Source organism: Scomber japonicus, chromosome 6 (genome assembly GCF_027409825.1).
Source record: "Scomber japonicus isolate fScoJap1 chromosome 6, fScoJap1.pri, whole genome shotgun sequence".
In the NCBI taxonomy this organism is placed as follows: domain Eukaryota; kingdom Metazoa; phylum Chordata; class Actinopteri; order Scombriformes; family Scombridae; genus Scomber; species Scomber japonicus.
Genome location: NC_070583.1, coordinates 20,270,344 through 20,290,037, shown reverse-complemented (window position 1 = coordinate 20,290,037; position 19,694 = coordinate 20,270,344). Strand labels below are relative to the sequence as shown.

General features: G+C 38.5%; 1 protein-coding gene across 1 annotated transcript in view; it reads left to right on the top strand.

The window, feature by feature from the left end:
• The first annotated feature begins 2,493 nt into the window (after nt 1–2,493).
• Nucleotides 2,494–19,694, top strand: part of fndc3a (fibronectin type III domain containing 3A) — a 55,114-nt gene continuing 37,913 nt past the window's right edge. The window contains exons 1-2 of the mRNA XM_053320546.1: nt 2,494–2,949; nt 7,779–7,922. Of these exons, the coding sequence (XP_053176521.1) occupies nt 7,812–7,922 (111 nt within the window). The 5' untranslated portion in view covers nt 2,494–2,949; nt 7,779–7,811. The remainder of the gene's footprint in view (nt 2,950–7,778; nt 7,923–19,694) is intronic.

Genomic DNA, 19,694 nt, shown 5'->3' with positions numbered 1-19,694 from the left:
TATCAAACTAAGGTATCTTATCATTCAACACCAATATTACTCCTGTACATAATGTTACAATTTTTCTACTATATTTCTTTTACTACTATTGTCTTTTTATTGTCTGTGTACTTACTTATTATTTATTATTCTTTGTTTTTTTCTATGAATGCTCTTTTTATTTTTTGCTATCCACTTACTGCTGCAATAATGTAAATGTCCCCACTGTGGGACTATTGAAGGAATTTCTTATATCTTAGTAGTGTTATTAGTTGTACTCTTATTGTTATTATTATTAGTAGTAGTACTAGGCATTCATGAAGTTGCACTTGTACAATATAGAATACCAAAATCTACAATTAAAAAAAATGTGTTGATTGTATTCCACTGTTAAAGTCACACCAGTGATTGTAAATGAAGAAATGGAAACAACCTCATATAGGATACAATCCTAATGAAGGCGATATTTGAAACTGGCTGGGTGTTATTACTGTAGAGAGGTTGTGTAAGTTATTTAATTTGTATGTCTTCGAATTGTATTAATTTTAGCATGAATTGGAAATTAATCTTAAGCAACACATTTGGACAATTATCGTTATGTAAGAACTAAAATGATGTTCTGCTTATGTGTCAACAGATGCATCTAATGCAGGTGGCTACTTTATTTGAATGTCTTTCTGTTTCTCATACCCACTTTTTTGCTTACTGATTTCACTTTAGTTTTTTTTTTCTTTTTTTTTTTTTACACAAATCAAACACTTGAGATTTCATTTTCTTACCAGAATGATCTTGGTCTACTCCTCTACGAACCGTTCTTACTGGGAAATGCGAATAAAACAACATGAACAAATGCTATCTGGGATAATATGATACAGAAACCTAATGTCATCAGTCTGTCTCAAGGGATCTCAGAGAGTTCTCACCAATTCAACTTACATTGACTGCTGTTGCAGAAGACGTACTTCTTTATAAGATCCAGCAGGTGGAGCCATGGATAGCCTAGTCTTATGAGCTATAATCACATTTTGCTTGAATATAAAACCCCATGTCTCTGTAAGTATAGTTTGTGCGTCAGAGAACAGACTGTAAAGTAATATTTTGAACATTTTTATGTGTAGCTGTAAGTAATAAATGTCTTGTTATAAGACTATACAATAGTTATGTAGAAGCTCAACAGATTAAAGACCCATTACAAATGCTCGTGAGCGTATTTATTACTAAGTTAAAGTTTGGCACTGCAACACACCTTGAGATGTAGAGGGCTTGACAGTCACAGAGATAATCCATGTATTACAATCTACTGTATGTGAAATACAGTAGACTGCAATAAACCTTCTGCTCGTCAAATACTGAAGACACTGTCAGAATCAGGAACTAGAGCCATGGTAATTGACTAGGAAGTGTTGTCAGACTGCCATTTACCATAAGATCTCACACATGAAAAACATAGACAGAGTACTTTATTAATCCCAAAAGGAAAATCACTGTGTCACAGCATGCAAATGACAAAAAACACATAACAAATGATGCAGATAAGAAACAAAATACCTAAATATGCAAAACATAGTTATAAAATTACAAACAGGGCATATAAAAAAGCTGTAACTTGATCCTAGAAGTAAAATGAGCTGGATATATTGTGCACTGTAATGATAGTGCCTAGTAATATACTGTACAGTAGTAGAGCAAGTCAGTAGATAATACAGCTGCATACCCAATTCTGTGTTAGACCATTTTTGCTGACTTCATCCCGACTTGTTACCACATGTTACTTATTTTGGAAATTATGGTCTCATTTAAATTAAATCATACCTAATTTTTGGGTTTAAAAAAAGCAGAAATCATGAATTATTTTAACAAAATTGAAGATCAGAGGAGGATATGTTGATGGATTATCACAAACTGGTACATGTCAAAATTTGGTCAGGATACTGTTTTGAAACCATTTCAAATAATTGAACTGCAGCATATAATTACATCTGTTGTTCTTCTGGGTCAAAATTGACCCAATATGGTTTAACGGTTTATAAAGCATAAAGAACAAATAATCACCCAATTAAATTAGAGTAGTGATGACTATACTTACAAAGACTGTAGTATGGAACAACCCATGTGATGGCAGGCAATTAGATGAAATAAATCCATATTTTTAAAACGGGTCAAATTTGACCCAAAGGACAGCAGGAGGGTTAATACAACAATGCAAAGTTGGAGGCACTTTTAAATTTACCTATTTTACATTTGTTACATTTGCATCTAATAAAAAAGTGGTTTCTCTCGTTTTACTACATAACCGATCACAGACACGTCAACCTTAAGGTCTGCCTTTAAAATCAAGAAAGTGTACACTGCTCAAGTTCATAATAACAGCTGTGCCGTGTTTAAACCACGTCCCAGACACTATCTACGCAGTGACAACATCATAAATGTTTAACTTTTCCATCTCTCAATTTGGGATTCGTCATGATTTACTGTACTACGCATGCGCAGAGAGCCCTTAAGCGATGGCTAAATTCCTGCCTTTTATGCAAGGAGCAGGCTTTGGATGGAAAGTTATCTCGATAAAATTGGCAAATTAGCCTAACATTATCGATACTTTGCAGCGCCACTGTCGCTCACCGGCCTCTTCGACTTGTTTTCAGATCCAGTTTCATGCGTGCGTCTTCGCTGTTCATTATTACGAGGAGCAAAAAAGCCAACATCTTCATCTCGCTAACTATTAGCTAGGTAGCATTAGGAAGCTAGGCGTTTAGCATGTCACATTTTTGCCTTGTCTTGTGTTCATCAAGGTAGCTAGCAGCCAGCGAGTCATCATTTTTTCTCAGGTGGGTGCACAGAGTAAAGCTGGTCATCAGAGCTCCCGCTGACGTTATCGCTAAACATTTGGGGGAAAGAGCTGCAGAGAGGAGGAAACCATCACTGTGCATCGGCGTGTCAGCCAATACTGCTGCTGCTGTATCGACTGACTGAGTGAGTATTGTTAGCTGCACTATTGCTCATAACTCACTTGTGTTGCTGACATTTACATACGGTTTATTCACTAACATTCTTTCTACACCAATCGAAACTCTTTAGTAGATGGTCATTTCTGCTGTGGTTTATACTGCAGTTCATGTTATACTGCAGTTAGATAACGAGCTGCTATCATTGTGACATAACGCTAAGCACAGTCACCTGTAGCTAGAGTAAACAATTGGTTCTTTTTGAGCTGCAAGGTAGCTTAACTTAACCCTGCTACTTACACACGTTGTGGTAAATGGTTTAGGGGAACATTAGCACTAAAAATGCATCTTAATTTAGATTTATGTTCATGTCTGCAGCTGGAAATACAGTTTGCAGTAAGATGAGGAATGGAGAGATAGGATTTCCAGTTAGCTTTAAGGTTAAGTCACATAAATGCACTGAATGGATAGACAGCTGTTACTCCTTGTGGGGCATATTTCTCCAGGTGTTAATGGCTATACTGCTACATTAAAGCATTGGAGCTAATGCTAAATTAAATCCAGGCTATGTGTCATTAGAAATCAAACGTTGCAATACATATATGTGAAGGTTTAATTTCTATCAGGGTTTTCTCCACTGTTTTTGTCTAATACTTAATTATGAATTATTAGAAATAGAGTAGACCCCCGTTTTTTAAATATCCATTCAGGGTGTTTTTTTTTCCCTATTGCACCAAAACTGTAACTGAAAAACAGCTGCTGTTGTCCTTACCCACTGCCCTCTTCACATGTGATATATAACGAGAAGAACAGCAGATGTTACCACAATTTCGGTATAGAGGTTATGTTTCATATGCTTCAACAGAAAAAGGCTGAGCTCCTGCTTTAGTGTAATTTAACCAAAACAGGTGTTAAAGGCCAGATGTATTTTTATCAGAGTCAGCTTGAGTTTTTCACTGATTTGTAACAAAATGATGTGCCAAGAATATATAAATATAAATAGAAAGCACCTTTTTATTTTTTGCCACTTCCTATTTGTAGAGGCACCATCACCCACACCAAAGTATGCAACACCTGTGAATTTATGACCACAAATTCTCAGTAGTGAAATGATGTATTTGGAAATGAATAACGACAAATGCTCATTTCCTATGTGAGAACACACACATTGCTACTTTGGGCTTCATCTAGTGTGTGAAAATGGGTAGTCAAATATGTTCTTGGTAAATAATTGTTAACCTACAAGATGGATTGATGTGATAAAGTGTAAAGTTGTAACATAGGAGTAAAACTCCCAAGAGTTTGCAGGACTAATGACCACAGAAAGAGCCTGCCATCAAGTAATACTAGTATTTCTAGGCTAATCTAATGTGGGTCTGCCAATGTAGCAATAATTCCCTCAAATCCAGTTCATTGACCATCACACTGTAAACTGACTTTGTTGTCCAAGCTTAAGGAGGGGAGGGGCTAAAGCTAACAGATAAGCCAGATCACTGTGAGGTTTAGGGGCGCATGCGCTAGATTGTAATTAGGTTCAAGGACACATGTTACATTTCTCTCATGGTTTTCTGTTGTTTTGAAGCAGAATTAAATTTAGCTGTGTAATCTTTGCAGTCACAAGTGGTCAGACCTCCTCAGTTTCCCCCATTGACTTTTTTTTGTCTTACTTTATTGCAGTGTTTTGAAAGGAACTGCATCTTCCCAGGGTACACTCATACGCTTTACAACAGCTTGTGTATAATCTATCTGGGTTGATGTCCGTTTGTTGATTGCTTGAACTTATAAAACCCTCCATGGTTAACTTTTCTGTGAAGAATGGGAGAGCTTGTTTGGACAGTACTTGGTACTACTTGAGTGTGTTCTTCACATTATGTGCCAGGAACAGTGACTCTGTTTGAGCAGAAGGGGTTAACATTTTCCCTTCTTTTCTCATCTCAACAGTGGGTGTACTTTTTTGTATTAAGATGTTCAGAGTACCAGGGCATATCTATTCATACTTATACTACATATAGGTATTGCTAAGTAAAGCCAAGCAAATGTAAATCCTCTTCCTTATTCTTCTGTATTGTGTCCACCTCCTCTGCCTGTTAGTGTTGCAGAGCTACTCTCTATTTGTAAGCGGTAGCTACAATGGGAGCATTTTGCTGTATATGCAAACCAGATTGTTAAAAAATAATTTTCACACTGGTATGAGTGATTGACACCCGCATTGGAAAAATGCACTCATTTGCTAAATTGAAAGCTAACACATCTAGTATGAAATCTCTTATCTCTCCTGTATTTCCTATTTGATAAAAGATCAGTGTGTGAAACAGTGAAGCGGCAAGCTTCCCTTTTTTAGCCAGCGCTGACCGCCACTTTGCAGTTTAAAATTACTAACGTCTGCAGGCGGCAGGTCATATCTGAACAAAATAACGATAATAATTCTGTGAGTAACTTGATGACTGCCAAAATTAAACTTGGCTGTTGTCGGGTTTGTGTGCTCTGAAGCTGTTTTCTCTATTCAGCTGGTGAAATCATCCAGCTGATCATGTCACATCAACTTCAGGAGTCATATTCTCACAGATAAACTTCTGATTCATGTGAATAAATTGATGTTATCAACTTTTAAAGTTAAAGAAAGAAAAATCTAAATTTAGTAGGCTACACTTGTTGTATAGCCTTTTGAATCCTTGTTTTTGGAGTCATGCCTAGAGTAGCCTGCATCACACAAAATCCACAGGCTGTCCCTAAAAATAGTCTGCTACAACAATACATATAGACAGTGTGCATGCTCTATATGACCTGTAGTGGAAAGAAAAAATTCCAAATGCATTTGGAATGTTTTAGTAAAAAGACGTCACATTAAACAATGTGTGTAATGATCACTTAAATCATTTCCTGTGTGAGAACACACCTCGTCACTTGGGGTTTTATCAAGTGTATGAATGAGCTGTGGAAGTTGTTGGTCATGTGCATATTTAAAGAGACAAGTGCCCCTGTGATGCAAGTGTATGACTGGTCATGGAAAACAATGGATGTGTTTGGAAATTAATTATCATGCACATTAAATTCCAACTCTGTGCATTCACCTGTTCACTGCAGCCTTACCGGAAACAGTTGTTCATTATAAAGAGTATGCAGACCATGATGTCATCATAAAATAAAAAATACAATGATGGATAGCAGATTGTCCATATAATGGCTATAACCTATTTCTGAACTCAATATTTTTTATTAATATTATGCCTGTCTTATTATATTTAATTAATCAATCAATCAATTGAACTTTATTTATATAGCACCTTTCATACAGACTAGCATAGTTTATGGTGCTTTACTGTTAGCTGATTGACAAGCTGGTAATAAGACAGAACAAGAGACAATATAATAATAATAATAATAATAATAATAATAATAATAATAATAATAATAATAACAATAACAACAACAATAGTAACGACAAGAAGACATTTTTTAAAAAAAGGAATAAATACAAAGAACAATTTAAAGACCAAAATTGAGACCAATGCACGCAAGAGAAAATAAAAATGATAAAAATGTTTACAAATTTAAATAAAATAGATAAATAATTAAATAGATAAAAATAATTAAATTAGTAAAATACGAGTAAAAAAAACTAGGTTAAAATAGATTATTATATATAATATACACAAATGAGTGTGTGTAACATCTTTTACAAAATGTATCTGAATTATAGAGGTATTGTTTTGGAATCAGAACAAACCTATCAAAACTTATATTCACATTCACCCATCCTTTCATCTAATCCAGGAGTGTCAAACTCATTTTAGTTTAAGGGCCCAGTTTGATCTCAAGGGCCAGGCCAGTAAAAACATTGCATGATAACCTAATAATCCATCTATCTACTTGAGAAAAAATAGTACAATTTCAGAAATATTGTGTCTTTGTTTCAGATTATTTAGTACAGACGCTGCTGATAGACAACATTTTGCACAGTGATCAATATATTAATGTTTTAAATATGACAACAATATGTATTATGTTTTTCAGATACTTTGTTGGCCGGTTCTGGCCTGTGAGTTTTATGTTTGACACCCCTGATCTAGCCTCCTTTGAACTTTCCAGTGTTCATATTCATAAATTGCTGAAATCTTGCCAAGGAAACAAGGAAAAGCTCTAGGTTTTTTTCCCCAACTGTGATTAAAAAAAAAAAAAAAAGATAATAAAGTGATTTTAAGATACTGTTGAACCCCCGGCAGTGGGTTTCGGTTGGTTACAGTTCAACACCCGACACGGTTCAACAGCAGCTGCAGTTAAACTGACACTGTTACATTTACCGTTTTGTCTGATCTGTGATCAGGCTAATATTGACACATACCTTTTATTTACTCTGCAAATTCCTTTTGTTAAAGCATTATCTTTACACTACAATTTTTTCATTACAGCTGTTTTTTTTGTGTTTTTTTGGCGGGGGGGGTGGGGGGACTGTTAAGTATTTTACTCTTTTATTTACTTGCTCTTGTGGACAGTAATTTACAATACTGTAGTTGTTATGTAGTGATCTGTACAGTTGACGCTTTGTTTCTTCTCAGCATGCACAATGTGATTTGACAGCTAGCTTATATTGTAAATGTTATGAACCCAGCATCTCATCATCATTGAAGTTGTTGTCCAATATTGTTTTCAGTTTCACAGCTGCTTCCAGTAAAACTCTCAAAGGCAACCTGCTGTCTTCAACCTTTTATTGCAGTGTGTTTAGCTTGCTGCAGAAAGCATACAAAACCATACAGTTTGCAGCATGTCTAATGACATATAATGAAGACTAAAGCCGACAATGAGGAGCCCACAAACCATTCTGGTATACTTTGCATTGATTGCTGTATTTTGTTGCAGGTGTACCTCTTCAGTGGTGTGAATGAGGGAGACATGGCAGACCACACCCCACCTCTGGAGTCCGGCCAGCTTCTCAGCCCTGAACTCCCAATCCTGACCTCGCCGCAACCTCCACCCATGGTCAACGGGGAGGGCCCCCAGCAGGTACACTCAGATCCCTTTGTCCTCATGTGTGTGTGTGTGTCTCTCTGCTATAAGTCACATCTGCTGAGTCAAGTCTGCTGTTGTGTCTTAAATTCTCCTTCAGCAATGTGCCTTGTAATTACTGTACAGTTCTGGGGAGTTGTTAGAAATGCTGCCTCTGGCTTATTTTGTCTATTGGCTGGGAGAGTTCAGTTGTTGAACTATTGACCCCTTGAGTGTAGCTAAACCTATGATGTAAAACAAATAAAATAAAATACCACGTTTGTGTATTTGTCTGCAGTTTCTCCTGGCCAGAGAGGATTATCTGTACATTATACTAGTTCATTCAGGGACATAATGACCTAAAATTAGACATTTTTAGCAGGCACGCTTCCAGCACTCACTTAAAGCGATGGTGCGGCGTAATTTTGACCCAGCGTCATATGCACCATGAGGTCTATAATATATAAATATTGCGCGATCACGCACAGATCTCTAGATGTGCTGTGCGGGTGTCTCACGAGACCACACTGTATTTCAGTGATACCGCAATATTTCAACGATGTTTACAGCTTTAGCGGTAGCAGCAGAGTAAAAGCCATCAGGTAAGTGTTTATTTTAATAAACTCGTGGTGTACTTACAAACTTTTCAATGCATCGATTTATGAGTAAAGACCCTATGTGTACTACTGTAGAAGTTTGATAACAATCCAGGCATTATTAGTGGGGTAATTTACAAGATATACTGGTGGTCCCGTTAGCGCCTGTACTAAGCCATTCGGCTGATGGCTCTAACTCCATTATTTTGCGACCAAATGAAAATAAATGGCTGAGGCGCTGATTAGATAGACATCGTGGTGCATATGACGCTAGGTCGAAATTACGCCGAACCATCGCTTTAAGCAGTAACAACTAAAGGCAGTGACACAGTGTATGGTTAGTCCAGCACAGCAGGAAAAAAACACAAAATATTAGGCCTGATATATGGAGCCAGTATCAGCCATTAATAAACCCAAAATATGTCTGAAGCCTTGGCACGCAGAATTGTATAGTAAATGAGACAAGACTGTATGAATTGGTTTAATTTTATATTGATTATTGTATATTAATCCATTGCCTTAATTTACTGTAGTAGTGGAATAATAATGATTTCTGAAGACTTCTTTCACCCTGTTCTTTTGCTATAATACAGTGTTTAAATGCAAAGCTGTCTTCTGATACATTGTGATGGACACCATACAGTATCTATATAAACAGTATCTATATGCATATTTTAATCATATTTTAAAACAACCAGAAACAGATTAGCTTTTCTCACCTCAGCACTTCATGACTATGTTTTATAGGCAACAGCTGCATGCTACTTATTAACCACATCTCTTTCGGTCTTGATAGCAGCCTTTATGGGTTCAGGATATGGGGTGATATCCCCCATCATCTCTTGTCAGTATCAGAGTGAGATTGAGTAGCCATGACAAGCCTGGGTGATTTCCCTGTCATTTTGATGGTCATCAGTTTGATTTGCTTAGTTTCCGTGACTTCCTGAGGGATGGCATGGAACCCACAGTGATATCTTTTCCGTCATTTCCTCAGTCTTATGCAGTTTGTCCAGATAAGACTTGCTAATATTAGCACTGCCCTATAAACATGCCTTTCCAGCCATCTTGTCATTTTCCACAGTGGAAAAACCCTCGCCTGAATAAGGCTTTGTTCGCATAGGGATCAAATTTTGCTGGTTGCAAGAGCTTCATTCTCATGGAATTCAGCTGCCTTACCGACTACCCACAAAAGGTTACCTGATTACCTGCACACATGCACCCATGTCAGTGTGTTTACAGTGTTTTTTTATGTGAGCTAGTGGAATAAAATGCAGCTGTCCCTTCTGGCTTACAGCATTACCACCCTCCTGTTCAGACCTATTTGAGTCACTGCATGTTGATTATCACGGAAATGTACTGTTCTCATGAGGTGGAATAACAAGTATCTGATAACACAGAGCAGTTACTGTGCTTTTTTCCAACACAGATTTTGTTATTACTTTATGATTCCTGTATCTCTCGTAGACACATAGTATTCAATTACATACAAAAACAAAGAAATATTGGTAATAATGGTTCATTTTAGTCAGATTAAATATTATTTTGAGTTGAGATTTTATATTTAATGAATAGTTTGAATGGTGGTAGCAACAATGCTATATGGTTGCATGTCCTTGCAAATAAAATGGCTTATTACTTCAATAACATTAACATTACATTTTTGTCCACAAGGAGTTAGGGTTAGGGTGCAGTCTGTCGTTTTCATCTGCAAAGGTTTTATTTTTTTTTTTTTAGGAAGCGAATGACTTTGAAAAGGTGTGTGAAGGACTGAACAGAAGACGCGTGTGTGTGTGAGAGAGAGAGAGAGAGAGAGTGTGTGTGAGATTTTGATTGTAGTAACCTTTTCATTTCATTAACCTTTCCGCTAAGTTAGTTTTCTCATTGGAAGCTGGCACTCAATGCACTGCTTTCTCCTATTGAGGGAGTATTTAGTAGCTTGTGAAAAGCACATATTCCAAAAGGATATTTGGTGTGATAGATTTTTAGTGGCATCGGTGTCTCTCGATCAACCCTGCTTCGGTTTCTGGATTATTCAAAGTAGAGCTTTTCAGAGATTGTTGCTCGGACATTGCTGTGAATAAGATGTAGCTCGTTTGTGTGTCTGAGGAGGTGTGTAAATATCATGACAGCTGCAGAGTGAGGAGCACGAACCACTGGAGGGGTCTGGCTCTGACAGAGTGAGGCAGGGCCACAGTGACGGTGAAGAGGATTCACAGCGATGGCTGACCCCTCCATTTGTGACCTTTTTACTTGGAGGAGCCGCAAGGACACCTCATTCTTTGTTCTTGGTTTCTTTATCCCAGCCTCGGCTTGGTATTAACACACTGTTGGACCAATTATTCTGAGTCAGAGAGGAAGCTGTTGTCTTGGGGTCATTACCTGAGATGATTCCTTTTTAGAGATGACTTTGGCTCTAGTATGATTCACTGCTTCCATCCATTTAAGCGCCCCCCCCCCCCCCCCCCATCCTCCCTCCCTCCAAGTTTTTTCCTGCTCTTGCTGTTTGGTTGGTAGCTAAATTGGTAACAGATGAATGTGTCCGTTTCTGTCAATGTGTAAGCCTTGCTAATGGCTTATGTACTTAGCTGTTTTCTGTGCTGATGGGTATATATATCTTGTACTATTTCATTAGACCTGCCATTTAAATGTTTTCGTGTTCTGTGTGCTTGTTTCTATTTCCTCTTTCTTTTCACGGGTTTTAGGTCTGTTTTTGTAACCTGACAGGAGAAATAATAAAAACACCTTTTGAGGGGAAAAAAAAAGCAGTTACTAGAAATGGTTCATAGTATTACTCTGCGGTACAGACTTCTCGCTGTGCAATGTCTGGTAATCTGCCATGACATGAGCTGAGATATATAAAAAAAAAAAAAAAAAAAATCAAGAAGCCACTGTTTTCCTCTGGTCGAACGAGGGAGCACCCAGCATTTAATAGTAGTAACTACACACATTAAACAGGGAGCACACAGCCATGATGAGTGTGTGGTCTGTTTGTGGCTACGTGCCATGCGTGGGCTAATGTTACTGCGGGATAGTGAGACCTCATTCCACGACTCAGCCATGTTTAGCGTTAGCCTCATATGCCGGAGCCAGACACAAGAGACAGCCTTGGACATGTGACCCTCAGAAGTTGCCAGAGGGCTCGAGATGTTGTGACAAAAAATGCAACCCACTCTGCTTGTCTTCCTGCTCAAGTCACTGAATCATCTGTGGAGATGCACTGAGCCCACTATTAGTCAACTATTGTGAGGAGGTGGGCAGTGCGTGACTCAGCAGTGTTTAGGACACTTTCTTCTAAGCGAGCGAGACAAACCATGACATTTTAGAGCAGATGCAACTATAGCGTTAGGGATGGTAATCTCGGGGGGACCTTTCGATTCTGATTCAGAGGGCTACGATGCAAGGTAAAACCTACCTTGTAGCATCAAAAATGTTTATTTCTATACTTGCTGCTTTTAAAACAAAGCATATTTATTATAATGTTAATCAAATAGAAGACGTGTGTCACCTGGAAGGTTACATTTACCTGCATATTTCCCATTAATGCAAATAAGTAAAAACAAAAGTGTACCAACAGCATAAGTGAAAACAATCAATCAGACTTTATTTCAGTGTTTTACTTAGTACAAAACAAAAGAAGAAATAAATAATGACTCAATAAAAACAGGAACTGTGGAAACATTATTGTAATTCTCATGACTCTGCAATGAGGAAACACCAGAGGTAGGGTAAAAAATGTAAAAATTCAGAATACCCAAATGAAATAAAAGATAGTAAAAGATTAATAAAATATAATAAAATAAAGTGAGTAAAACCAGAAATGTGAGGTGGAGTATTAAAAGAAACACAAAGAGAAGAGATTCTGAATCACTTGATGATATAAAAAGCTCCCCTTATACAGAAATAAATGATAAAGGCTTCCCTTCAACCAAAAGCCTTCTGTTATGTGCAATGAGCATAGAACCCCCCCCCCAAAAAAAGTTAATTAAATACAGCATTACAGAAATAACGTAGAATTCTCTACTAGGTGAAAAATTAGGAACACGTGCAATATAATTCAATCCAATACAGCTACTTAGTATAACCTCAGTAATAAACAAAGTGGTGGTGGTGTACTTGGGTGCGTTACATTAAATGGTGTTCTTAATATTTTGCCCTTATGTATGTTAATGGAGTGGACCAAATATTAGGAACACCTTTCAATATAATTCACCCTAATACATAAAACATCGAAACCGACATTTATAGAAACTCTAATCGAGATTTATGTTTTAACCAGTGGTCTGTGTTTGTTTCCTTAAACTTAATATCACTGTTAGCTTGTCTGTGTTTGTTTCCTTAAACTTAATATCACTGTTAGCTTCTCTGTGTTATGCTAACGGTAGGTGCAGAGAGAGCTACAGGTGTGTTCAGGGTCGAAGTCAGACAGTCGGACACAGCGGTTCCGGCAAGTCGTCCTGCAGACGTTGGTTGAACATTAATATACGTCGCTGTAAATGTGTGCAGGAATTTCCCGCATTATAAATGTTGGATTTGCGGGAATCAATTAAATTGTGAGCAGTACCTGCAATACCCGCAATCCCGCGCTGAAATTCAGGCCCTGAACATCATCTGAGTTTGAGACATCTGCTTCAACTGAGGAGAGAGTAAGGTGGCAAAGATCACAGGTTGCTCCAGAAACCTGTCAACCATCTCGTAAGAACTGTTCCACCTGCAGATGGTGTCTGTTTTCAGCTTGTGACGCCACAGACTGAATAGCTTCTGTTTCACCACAAGCTGGTGTTTTGTTTTGTGATGGTGCTGCTGCAGAAAATCGTGGTAATACATCTGACCGTTACATCAGGTTCAAATTTCCGATGATTGATCTTTCTATACCGAGACATAATCTTTCAAGGGAATATCACTTTTCGCCCTCACCCCTGTACGGCATTGATGGTTACAATATAACACAAATATTGATCTGAGCACTACTGGATCACCATTAACATCAAGCATCTACTAGTGGCCCAATGAATCAGTACAGAAATCCTGTAAGTGCTCAAGATTGTCCTGACAGCCTTCTACCACCTCTTAATCAACCAGTCCAGTCTTTTTCATAAAAGAGAAAATTGACTTAAAATGGCACGTTGTTTCATGATAGTAATAATAATATTGATTTCTGTTGATATGTTGGAAATCCAGGAGATGAACAGAAGGCTTGATCATTAAATGGTAAAAAATGTGAAACTACCTCAACAGTTGGGCAGGTTGACTGACTAAACAAGACTGGTCAGACTAGAAGGACCTTGGCCAGGGAGCTGACATAGAACTCAAGGACATCTCTGACAAAAGTACAAAGTGCCTTCGCTATGAGAGATTGCTCTGGAAAGACAACACTCACTACAGCACTTCACAAATCTGGTCTATGTGAAAGACGAGCCAGATGGAAGGCACTCGTGAGGAGAAAAAGCACATGACGGCATACCTAGAATTTGCAGAAATTAGTGTGAACTTTTTTGTGAACACGAGCCATTTCAAAATCAAATACTTTACCTAGAATGGAGATCTCTGTATGACGGCTACGACAACCAGCCACCTATCTAACACCAGCTGGATTGTGAAGGAGGGTGGTGGCAACGTCAGACTGAGGAACAAAGACCAAAACCAAATGCAGGCAAAGTCATGAGTAAAATCATCCTCAATGTGCCATCATTATTTATTTGGGTAATGATATGAACCATGCACCCAGATCAATACTAGAATGGCTTCAGAACAAGACCATATGGATCCTTAATTGACTTTATATTAAATCCCTTTTGAAAAGGTGGGTGAATAACGATTGATCAGAAAGAAGTGGAAACAACGGGAAAGTCAAATTGTGCCAAACTGATCCCTATACAAAGGCTTATAAGATAGTGCTTGGACAGTTACTAGAATAAGTATAAAATGTCCTAAATTTGAGTGTCTATCGTCTTATTTTTTGTTCATTTATGTGACTAATATGTATAGATGTCATCATAATATTCCCCCCTTTTTTAAACATAATACAGGGTTACCCCCAGAAAACTTGCTAGGCCTGGTGGTAGGTTGGAAGGGCGGCCCACCGGAGGCGAAGCATTTTTTTTTTTGTGACAGGGGCCTGACTCAGGCCAGCAACTGACTGATATCATTCTGATATTATGAGAATGGAATAATGATGAGTTTCTATGCCTGGTGGATCTCTCTAACATTTTAGAGTGCCATTACCTTATTAATAGCATTTTAACCTAAACCAAAAAAATGTGTAAAAATGTAACAAAGGTAAGGGTTGCTTTAATAAACAAACAGCAGTGCACTAATATTTAACAAAAGATCAAGTTCAACCAACTACTCTTCAATGACTCTATAGATTTTTTTTCAAAAATGTCAACTGATCAACATGATCTGGCCACTTCTCTGTGCGTTCACTATGTTGCCAGCAGTACTAAAAACTCACTCTGCTGGCACACTGGTGCCTGGAATACACACGTACCGTTTAGCAAGGCTTGAAAGTAGAGGTAGCTCTTTCTCCTGAGATCTCCACCACTTCATGACATTTTCAGTCAAAGGCAATGCATCTTTTGCTCGGTACCTTATCACCTCTGCTCTGGCTGTCTCGCTTGTGGATTTTCTTTCTCTTTGGGTGAAGGAATCGCCAAACAGTGCATCTAAGGCCATCTTCTTACAAGGAGGTGACTCATTTGGAGCTACAATATAAGAAATGTATTTCAAAATATAGTCATGTTTCTCATTTCTCATTAATACAAAACAACAACAATCTTTTGTTGGCATCACATGAAACACACCTGTGGTCTCTTCATTGAATCCTCACAGCTTTGTGCTTGAGCCTCCCTCGTCTTCCTCCTGATTTCCCATTGCTTGCATCTATGGATGTAAGGATGTGTGAACTGTTAAAATTTCTGCTCTGTAAGACTGCACACAGAAATTTAGAGCAAGATAAAAAACAGATGAGATTTGAGAGAGAACAGAGCAGAGGAAAGAGGAGAGAAGAGTTACCTGGTGGGAAATCTTTTTCCAGGTAGGGCAGTTCTTTAAATCGTGGGTCCAACACTGATGCTTTTAAAAAAATAAGAACATTGCAAGTGATGACCACCTCCTCATACACAAAATAATCCGAAGATTAAAATTGAGTATGTTTTTTAAAAGAAATGTGGGTTAGGATTAGGTGAGGTAAAGCCACCATGAACTAAGAATTTTATTGCAAATATCTTTTCCATATGAAAAAAACTCAACTCAAATAAAACGCAAAGGTGTGGCATTTTACAAATGAATACAGTCTAATAACCTAAAATATTAACCAAGTTGATTTTAATCAAGACTTCAAATTAATAACCTATGTTGAGAGCGTCTTGGGTGCCTCTGTAGCGTGTGGAGAGGTCATTGCTCATCACCCTCTTAATCTGTGCAGCCAGGGTTGAGTCGTCTTCGCATGGCTGTAGGTGTTTCAGCAGTTTTGCTTGAAGAAGAGCAATTACAGAGAGAGTTGGCTGGTCTTCTTCACACATCACAGTGGTTGCCATTTTGACAGGACCCATCAACTGAACAATGTCCTCCATGTTGGCATTATTACTCTCACTCAGCATGCCTACATCTGTGACCCCCTTTCGCAGATCCTTGGACATCAGAGTTGCCATTATAGCTCTGTTGTTCCAAAAAACGTTCAAGCATTTCAAATGAACTGTTCTATCTGGTGATTATGTCTTAGATCAGTTTATGTTGTGGTAAATCCATCGGAGTTTGTTTTTCCCATATCACGTGACATGCAATCGGGCTGTGGTGAAAATATCCAACAATTTTTTGCACTTTCCCCAACAACCTGGAAGCACGGTCTACCCCCAAACCCTTCTGCGAGGCAAGGCTCGACTGAATCGAGTAACGTTTAACACCTTTATCATTAAAAGTGCAAAAAAACCCCATCCATATCTGACGTGCTTAAATCCAATGCGTTACTTCCTAGTATCGATACAATTGATTGATTACCTTTTAAAACAATGTTAGATTGATATATGTTGTCCGGAAGGCCAACTTGCCAAGCACAGATCGATGTGGTTGGATCATAGGAATATAAATCGATACATCGATGTAGTAGATGAATCGTTACACCCCTACCATAAATGCATTTTTATTTCATACAAAGCCTGAAGTCACTACAGGTTAATAGTATTTGGTGACTGTTAAAGAGTTCATACACATATTCTCAATTGGATGAAAAGCTAATTAACATAGTACACAGAAAAGTGGTGGAAAATACAGCTTGAGTTTCAGACCATACTTTGATTCATGACTACACGCTTTGATAATGTTCTTGGTTCCTCTGATAAATCGCCTGATATCCGTTGTGACACGAGCAGAACAGATTTTTACAAGAACTCGCTACAGCATGAACACCTCTTGGAAAGATTATCTCTCCTCTTTCTGTTTGTTTCCTACTATTCCGTCATGCGACATTTCCATGGGATCCTGGAGGGCGGATCATGAAAATTGCCTCGAATTATCATTGCACACATAAGCATATGCCATCAGAAGCAGGGGGAGACTGTCAGTTCCTGGTTAGTTCCGACGCTGGCAGGATTTTCCCTGTGTCATTTGTCTCCTGTTTCCTGTCCACCCAGCTGCCATGTCACATCAACGCACAGTAAACAATTAAGAGGAACAAATAGTGAGAAACCTGAACTCTGAGTCACCAACGGCAGAGAAAACGTCAGAGCTAACAGCAATGAACGCACAGAGCAGGCCCATTCTCCTGGGTAATAAAACACAGCATCGGCCACCTGTGCGACAGTGTGTGCTAATTGAGCCACAGTCTATTTGCATAGGGCTAATACATGGACGCAGATCTTTCCAGTGATGGGAACAAGATATATTGTTAAACTTTCAGACGTACTGTTGATGAATCAGTGGCAGTCAATGTGATGTCCCTCTCTTAATGCATGGTTTCTTCTATCCAGTAGTCTATTAAAATGATTATCCCTGCTGTGAATGTGATCAGGGAACTACAATGCTTAATTATCTGTGTGAAAAGTAACCTTTGCAGTATCCTAGCACTATCTCATAGGCCAGTTAAATCAATATTTTTTTATTTAAAAATTCAGAAAGTGTATGCTTTATACTTTTAAGCAAATGTTGCCTTTTATGCAATGAAACTGATCCACTTCTTATGTTTTTCATGATAGAGGTTTGTCAGCATACACATTTCAAATGTATGATATTACATCTGTCTTGTATTAGATGTTTTGTGTTAGATGCTATTAAGACATGAAATACAATATGTTTTCAATGCACTGATTGCTACTATACTAACACATACTGAAATATAAATTGTGGATATCTTTTACTATTAAGTATAACACTCTATTTTACCACACAAGGCATTTTCACTGTACTGCCATGGCATTAGCTAGCTTTGTGGCTAACTAGAGAACTCATTTAGCAACAAATAAACCACAAGCATGTGTTTTTACAGTATCTGTCAGCATTATACAGTTTAGAGAAAATGATGAAATGAGGGGGCATGGTTTGCTATAATTCAAGCTAAGCCATGTATTTCACTTGTAAATGAACACCTTACCATGAAGACATGAACCAGACGCACAAACCAACACACCGTTTTGCTCTGCATTGGTCAGCGAACTGCGATGCATTCAGTGAAATTGTAGAGATGAGTTTGTTAGCAACAGTGAAGTTGTAGTGCTCTCTGCGAGACAAATTAGCAGTTATGGTGCCCATAACATATTAATGATTTTGATTAAAATTGGATCCGCTTATTAGTATGAGTTCTGTGTAATGTATTTTCTTTTTATCATTCTTCTTCTTCTTCCTCCTTATAAAATTAATTTTACTTCATATTTCCCTAAAGTCAACTTACTTCTTAAGCCTATTGTATTTGGTTCATTACTACAAGCAGCTCTATTTGTCTAATTCCCTAAATCATCATTTTTGCATTTTACATTAAATAAAATGAATGGTAGGATGTAATTTTTGTGGAGGATGTTGTTGTACCCCTTACCCAGCAGTATCAGTGATGCAGAGTATCTGGTAGCTTGGCACATGCCGATCAAGTGATCAGCACTGTCACTTTAAGAGATGATCTGTTTAAAATGAATAAGGACAGATGTTACAGAAGCAATGAATACTTGCAAGCTCATTTTATTGCGTCGCTGTACAAATGTTGTGTCTCTGTTTGAAGTGTCAGTTGGATGCTTTGTGATCTTGAAAGACTGTGGATAACTCAAGGCTGCAATTTTCGCCAGAGCTGGAGCTCCGCAATTGAACTCCTACCACCTCATCTCTCTCTATCACATTGATCGGAGTATTAAGAGAGTGTATGGCATGTTGCTCTGTGAATGGGGAAGAGAGTCAGAGAGAGTATGAGGGGGAGGGAGAAAAGGAGGGAGGGAGGGAGGAAAGGAGAGAGGGAGAGGGACTGTAGCGTAGTCGTATATGTCAGCCTCAGAGGCTGCGTGGGTCGTTCAGCTCCCTCACGCCATTGTTGTTGTTGTGAAAAAAGGCAGAACAAAGGACTCCCCACGCTATGGAGCCCTTATACCCTTGCCGGCTCAGCTGTGCTATGATCACACCCTGATGGAATGCTATTGAAATTATCCATTTTAAGGAGCACAACAGGCGTTAACTGAGCTGGCACACAGTCAGTGACAGAGGCAAGTAGGCAACTGAATAGAAAAAACTGAGGCATCATCCCAAGTCTTTCTCATTTTTTTGGTCCTGTTGACTTGGGTTCATCCGTCTCCTTTTCCGGAAAGTGGTCACTGCTGATAAGGTTTCAATCCTTTCTCTGAAGCTTTGGCGCGGACATCGCTGTGGCTTATTTGTTGAAGGGGTTGCTGTGGATACTGACGGTAGGGATGCTGCACTGGAGCCAGAGGCAAGAGTGAACAAGCCGCCTGCTGCAGAGACTACCGCTATGGAGCAGATGAGGCTGAACAAGGCTAAGCAAACATGAGATTCACGGCACACTTTCTGTGAAGGCTACATATTACAGCACGAGAGACTAAGCCCCACACACCTACGTAGCTTCTTCTGCACTCCTCGCGTCTCGCCAGTTTCTTCCTGGATTTTGTGCAGGAGTTGGTGGAAGTGGAGGGTGTGAAGAATCAGCTTAGCCAGATGTGTTAGCATCGCCGGTCATGTGATTTCTCAGGAGGGTTGGGTGAAGAGGTGG